This window comes from Muscardinus avellanarius (genome assembly GCF_963383645.1).
Source record: "Muscardinus avellanarius genome assembly, chromosome: 10".
Classification (NCBI taxonomy): Eukaryota; Metazoa; Chordata; class Mammalia; order Rodentia; family Gliridae; genus Muscardinus; species Muscardinus avellanarius.
The window spans coordinates 76347456-76354662 of record NC_137796.1 but is presented as its reverse complement, the minus strand read 5'-3'; the positions used below and the strand labels follow the sequence as shown (position 1 = coordinate 76354662).

At 54.0% G+C, this 7207-nt stretch overlaps 1 protein-coding gene across 1 annotated transcript; it reads left to right on the top strand.

Moving 5' to 3' along the window:
- Positions 1-287: 287 nt before the first annotated feature.
- On the top strand, positions 288-587 carry LOC308269121 (alpha-ketoglutarate dehydrogenase component 4-like; the record flags this gene model as incomplete). Its single annotated transcript, XM_080704285.1, has 1 exon — positions 288-587. Exon 1 carries the CDS (start codon positions 291-293, stop codon positions 585-587), a length of 297 nt encoding a protein of 98 aa, XP_080560411.1. The 5' UTR covers positions 288-290.
- Positions 588-7207: the final 6620 nt, after the last annotated feature.

The following is a 7207-nucleotide window of genomic DNA, read 5'->3' as shown; positions in this document are numbered from 1 at the left end:
CTGTGATCCTCCTATCTCAGCCTTCCAAGTATTGAGATTATAGGCTTGTGCACCACACCTGGCTATTTTTATTTTTTGAGTGAGTAAGTAGATTACATGATTAGACTTATATCTAAAACAGAAAGTTAACTGGGTGTGGTGGTGCACACTTGTAATACCAGCATTTGGGAGGCTGAGACAGGAGGATCACGGTTCGTGGACAACGTCAGCTACTACTTAGGCCCTTTGCAACTCAGTGAGACCATGTTTCAAAATAAAGAATTAAAAAATAGGGCTGGGGGGGCAGCAAGATGGCGTCTGCCAGCCGGGTCGTCCAGGTAGTCAAGCCACATACTCCATTAATAAGGTTCCCTGACAGAAGAGACAATCCAAAACTCAGTGTTTCAGAAGCTTTGAGATCCTCAGGGCTACCATCTCATTCTTCTGTGATTTCACAGCACTCTAAAGGAAGTAAACCACCAGATTTGCTGATGCATCAAGGCCCGCCAGACACTGCAGAAATAATAAAGTCATTACCTCAGAAATATCGAAGGAAACCTGTATCTCAAGAAGAAATTGAATTCATCCAACGTGGAGGTCCAGAATAGTCATGTGGCTGCTCTTTGTCATCAGACAAAAGAACTGTCTTTATAATAAAGGATTTCCAAAATGCAAATGAAAAATTGTATATTAAAAAACCTTAATAAATATTCATCAGAAAAGAAAAAAAAAATAGGGCTGGGGGTGTAGCTTGGAGGTAGACCTGGGTTCTATCACCAATACTGCAAAAAATTAATTACAATAGAAAGTCAAGAGCCGGGCATGGTGGCCCACGCTTGTAATCATAGCATTTGGGAGGCTGAGACCGGAGGATCACGGTTCACGGACAGCCTCAGCTAATTAGTGAGGCCCTCCACAACTTAGTGAGACCCTGTTTCAAAATAAAGAATAAAAAATAGGGCAGAGGGTGTAGCTCGGAGGTCAACTGCCTTTGGGTTCCATCCCCAGACCTGCAAAATAAATAAATAAATAGTCATGAAATATAAAGCCAAATTTTTTTGTTGTTGTTTATACGTTTTGTAGTACTGGGAATTGAATACAGGGAGGTTGAACCACTTAGCTACATCCCCAGCCCTTTATTTTTTATTTTGAACCAGGATCTCACTAAGTTACCTAAATTACTGGTCTCAAACCTTAGATCCTCCTATCTCAGCCTCCCAGCCGGGATCATAGATGTACATACCACGCCCAGCTTCCTGAGGGTATTCTTGAAGCTCATGGGGAAAAAGAAAACAAACGATTTTCCAAGGAGAGGTATTATAACTTTCACCAGGCTTTCAAAAGTACTTCTAAAAACAGAGAACAAAAGATCTAAGAAAGGTTTGGATGTATCAGGTATAACACCAGAACCCACAGCCAATACCAATTAAGTACTAAAGAATATCAGGTATGTCACTTCACCTCTCCTCTTCTGTTCAGTTCATCCGGGGCGGGATAAACTAAGAACCGATAAGGGACTCGTAAATTGGCAAATGAGCCAGGCGTGGTGGCGCACGCTTGTAATCCCCGCGCTTGGGAGGCTGAGACAGGAGGATCGCACAGGTTCAAAGCCAGCCTCACCTACTTAGTGAGGCTCTAAGCAAATTAGTGAGACCCTGTCTTCAAATAAAATAGAAAATAGGCCTGGGAGTATAGCCGGGAGGTAGAAAGCCTCTGGGTTCCACCCCCAGTACCACCCCCCCCCAAAAAAAAAAAAAAAACTGGGATGGCCGGGGGAGGGAGGTGTGCCCTGCCGGCACTGCAGCCAGCGCGCCATCTAGTGGATGCCGTGAGCAGTTCATGCAGCTCGGCACACCTGGCTCTGCTGGGACTCCCTCCGCAGCAGGGGCTCCAGAAGGTTTTAAGGGTTTAAGTTCAAGTCTATGCAAATCGTATAGCAAAGCAGGCCTTTTGGGCTTCCCCACAGGTAGAACTCCAGGGCAGCCGCCTGGTGCCATCTTCTTCCGTCCATCCACAAGTCGGCTACACTCAAGGCAACTAGACCACACTCAGGAAGAACCAAACTGGACAAGCATGTGAGGGGCGAGTGACTCAGCACGCAGCGTAAGAGGGAGCCGAACAGCTCAGCGACCCAGGGGGCGAATGCGGTGCTTTGGGTTTTTGTTTTAATCAGAAGTAAGCTGGGCACAGTGGCACATGCCTGTGGTCCAGGTATTTGGGAGGCTGAGACAGGAGGACAGGAGGCAGGTTGGAGACTAGCTTCAGCGACTCGATGAGACCCTGTTTCAAAATAAAAATGGCTGAGCCAGGCGTGGTGGCGCACGCTTGTAATCCCCGCGCTTGGGAGGCTGAGACAGGAGGATCGCGTAGGTTTGAAGGCAGCCTCAGCTACTTAGTGAGGCTCTCGGCAACTTAGTGAGCCCCTGTTTCAAAATAAAGAATAAAAAATAGGGCAGGAGGTGTAGCTCGGAGGTTGAATGTCCCTGGGTTTCATCCCCAGACTGGCAATATATATATGTCTGGGAGTATAGCCTGGAGGTAGAAAACCCCCTAGTGTTAAGTTGGGTCCTGCACTCATGTGACTTTGTGTCACATGACCTCTGCAGGGCAAGGGAGGGGCTGAAACCCCCACGAGAACTGGGCATTCCCGCGAGTAAACCCCCATCTCGCGAGATGCATGCCTTTAAAAGGAGAGCCCGCGTCCTCTAGCTTCGGACAGGCGCGAGGGCCCCACGGTGCCTCGCCCTGATCCCCGGGAGAGCCGTGCCATTAAAACTTTACATGCCACGTGTACCGGACCTCTCTCGTGTTTTTCACACTCCGCCGTACGCACATTATTTTTATTTTACTCGCATTTAATTTTTTATTTTACTTATCATTTGGTGCCGAACCGGGAGAACTCTTGGGTCCCTCCCCATTTTTTCTTTTTTTTTTTGTTTTTTTCCTTTTTTCTCTTTTTATTTTTACTCTCTTTTTGAGCCCCGGACTCTCCGACCCGCCAGCAGCTCGACTGCGAGGTCCCACACCAGCGTTCCGCTTGCAGGCGTTGCTCCCACCACTGCCGCCGCTGCCGCCCCGTGCCTGCCCGGACCCGTAAGCCTTCTTCCCCAGCCCCGCGCTCTCCGGGAGAGCCGGCGGCCTTCTTCCCGCCCCGGGCTCTGCTGAGAGTCCGCGGCCATCTTTCCAGCCCCGAGCTCTGCTGAGAGCTCACGGCCATCTTTCCAGCCCCGTGCTCTGCTGAGAGCTCACGGCCGTCTTTCCAGCCCCGCGCTCTCCGGGAGAGCCGGCGGCCTTCTTCCCATCCCGGGCTCTGCTGAGAGCTTGCGGCCATTTTTTCAGCCACGAGCTCTGCTGAGAGCTCGCGGCCATCTTTTCGGCCCCGAGCTCTACTGAGAGCCGGTGGCCATCTTTCGGCCCCGAGCTCTGCTGAGAGCCGGTGGCCATCTTTCCAGCCCCGAGCTCTGCTGAGAGCCCGCGGCCATCTTTTCGGCCCCGCACTCTGCTGAGAGTCTGCGGCCATCATTCCAGCCCTGCGCTCTGCTGAGAGCCAGTGGCCATCTTTTCCTGCCCACGTGCTCTCTTCCGGAGCACCGGCGGCCATCTTCCGCGGCCACCACTGCCGGAGCGTGCAGGCTCCACCAGCCGCCAGGCTGCTAGTTCCACCCGCCCAGAGCCAGGCTCCTTGGGTGATGCTGGCACCTGTTCTACTTGCTGACCTCCTGCACGGGCCAGGACCTCTGCCTGCTGCTTGGACCTCCTAAAACCGCCGTTCCCGCCTGCCCACGCCGCCCGCCGCTGGAATGGGACCGCGCCGCCCGCAGACTGCGCCACACTGCGCGCCTATGTCTTCTCCGCGCCTGGCGTTGCTTAGACCCGCCTGCCGGGGCCACCTGCCTCCTCCATCTAGGCGGCCGCCACTCTGCTAAACAGCCCCCAGCCCGCCAAGTCCAGCCCGCGCTCCAGCTGGTTCCTCCACTCGGACTCGCGCCCTGGCGCCCTTCACCCTGTGCCTGCCCACCCCTGCTGCCTGGGCCTGGCCATTCCGGTAAGCAGCCACATGGAATTACTGGTGGGGGGGTCGCCAGCTTTGGCCCGCCATCTTGCACACGTGGAATCACTGGGGGGCCGCCATCTTGGCCCCACCATCTTTAACCCCTCCCACCTCATGGCCTCACTGGAGGCCTCACCATCCTTAACCCCTCCCACCTCATAGCCTCACTGGAGGCCTCGCCATCCTTAACCCCTCCCACCTCATGGCCTCACTGGAGGCCTCGCCATCCTTAACCCCTCCCACCTCATGGCCTCACTGGAGGCCTCGCCATCCTTAACCCCTCCCACCTCATGGCCTCACTGGAGGCCTCGCCATCCTTAACCCCTCCCACCTCATGGCCTCACTGGAGGCCTCGCCATCTTTAACCCCTCCCACCTCATGGCCTCACTAGAGGCCTCACAATCTTTAATCCCTCCCACTTTCCACTCCTAACCAATCCTAGGAGTCGGCGGCCATCTTTCTGGCCCGAGCCAGGTAGCTTGGCACTTGCTCTGCCTGCCAACCGCCTGCGCGGGCCAGGACCTCTGCCTGCCGCTTGTACCTCCTAAAGCACCGTTCCAGCTTGGTTCTCCGGTCACCGCCGGGACCTCTGGCCGGTTTGCCCCACCCGCCCCGAGCCAGGCTCACTGGCGGTGCTCCTCGGGGCCCAGCCTCAGTGTCTGGCGTGTGCCTGGAAGCCATTTTGTCTCCACGCCGCGGGCCCGGCAAGCCATGCCGCCTGCGCACCCCCACTGATCCCACCTGCGCCAGCCGCCAGTGCCGTCCACACCAGCCACCGGCATCCGCGCGCCCTGGCTCCACCGCGCCCCCAGCAGCTTCTCAGCGCTTCTGTCACAGCCAGCGCTGGCTGACATCACTATACTCCGGTAAACTGCCTCCTTCCCTTGGTTAGCGGGTTCCGGACTTGGGTCTTCTGGTCCACTGGGACCTAAAAATCCAAGCGCTTGGTGACCCATTGTCCCCCGGTCCACTGGGACCACGCTGCGGATGACCAGGTCATCCTCCGGTTTTGAGAAGGAATGAAGACGTTCTTCCCTATCTCTTAACCTCTGTTTCCGAACGATTGAGCAGGGAAATCGGGGACGCCCATTTCCTGTTCTTCGTTTCCGCCCGCGAACCAATTATGGGGAGTCGAACCTTTATACTAGCAGATGCCCTGAGAGCCTGTCTGCCTTGATACGAGTTGGGAAATAGGTTGCGGTGGCCCAGGAATAGTTAGGAACTTTTATAAGCGGTCTGGTATCCTTCCAAATGCTCTCCCCCATCAGCTTCCATTTATTTTCCCGCCAGCTGCCATTTTGTGATGGCGCGTAGTCACTGCCTGGTGATGTCACAGTCGCCATCTTGGCCCGCGCCAGACTGCAATTTTGCTGGGCGGCCCGCGTGGGCGCGCCCTAGGTGCTGTGGGAAACGCCGGGGCTGGGGCGACACCCTCTGCCCGTGGGGAGTCTGCGTTGCCATTCTTGCCGGACACCAGCCCCGGGACGCGCTCTTTGTGAGTATAGGTCCGTCACAACTGACAGAACCTTAACATAGCATCTAAGTTTTAATTCCAGAGAGAAACAGGCGGAAATGGAGCATACACTCCGACTTTGCTAAAAAGCAGATCCCTGGTAGCTCCCCTTTGGCTGGCGGTGGCGGCTCAGCCCCCTGGAGCGCCACCTAGGTGTGGAGGACTGCAACAACAACTACCTCCAGGAGCCTGCCTCAAGTGGGGCAAAGCCACGCCTACCAATCAGACTGTGCCCGGCGTGTGGCCAGGAGGGCCACTGGAACAGTGCCCTTGGAAAAGGGTGAGCCCCAGGTGCCTCAACACAGGGGGAGCACCTTTCCAGACCAGGCCCCGCCGCTGGCCCTACTCAGCCTGGCTGAAGACTGATGGCTCCTGGATCCCTCAACCTCCATCCTCTTTGCCAGCTCAGGGTAGCTCTCCAGGTACTGAGTAAGCCAGTCTCCTTTTTGGTCGCCTGCTCAATCTCATGATTTGTTTTTTTCTTTAATAGCCCTTGCCTGTTCAAGCCTCCTCAAGCGCACATCACTAAGCTGTCCAGGGTAACCTCCAATTCGCACTAAAGCTATGCACCCACCTGCACCCCCTTCTGGGGGACTGGACTCCCTACTCCTCCCGGCCTGGGGCCCCTGACGACGCCCCTTGACAGCAGGAAGAAGCTAGAGGGTCCAACGTCATCCATTATCCCTACCATCAAAAGGCCGGAATGTTAAGTTGGGTCCTGCACTCATGTGACTTTGTGTCACATGACCTCTGCAGGGCAAGGGAGGGGCTGAAACCCCCACGAGAACTGGGCATTCCCGCGAGTAAACCCCCATCTCGCGAGATGCATGCCTTTAAAAGGAGAGCCCGCGTCCTCTAGCTTCGGACAGGCGCGAGGGCCCCACGGTGCCTCGCCCTGATCCCCGGGAGAACCGTGCCATTAAAACTTTACATGCCACGTGTACCGGACCTCTCTCGTGTTTTTCACACTCCGCCGTACGCACATTATTTTTATTTTACTCGCATTTAATTTTTTATTTTACTTATCACCTAGGTTCCACACCCAGTACCACAAAAAATTAAAATAAAAACGGCTAAGGGTATAGCCCTAGGTAGACTGCCCCTGGGTTCAATGCCCAGCACCCCCCCCAAAAGAAAAATTAATCTCAGAAATCCCCACAGTTATTATTAAAATGGCTTTTTTTTTTTTTTTTTTTTTTTTTTGCAGTCCTGGAGATTGAACTCAGGGATCATTCAACCTCCGAGCTCCACTCCCAGCCCTATTTTTTATTCTTTATTTTGAAACAGGGTCTCACTAAGTTGTAAAGGGCCTCACTAAGTAGCTGAGGCTGGCCGCAAACCCGGATCCTCCTGTCTCCGCTTTCCAAATGCTGGGATTACAAGTGTGCACCATCACACCCAGCTTAATAGCAACATATTAAATACAGACGGGATCCAGGCATGGTGGCATACACAGTAATTCCAGAACTTGGGAAGCTGAAGAAAGGAGGATCGCAGATTCGTGGCCAGCCTCAGTTACTTAGGCCCTCTGCAACTTAGTGAGATCCTGTTTCAAAATAAATAATAAAATTGGGCTGGGGTTGTAGCTCAGAGGTAGAATGCCCCTGGGTTCAATCCTTAGTACAAAAGGAAAGAAAGAAAGAAAGAAAGAAGGAAGGAGAGAG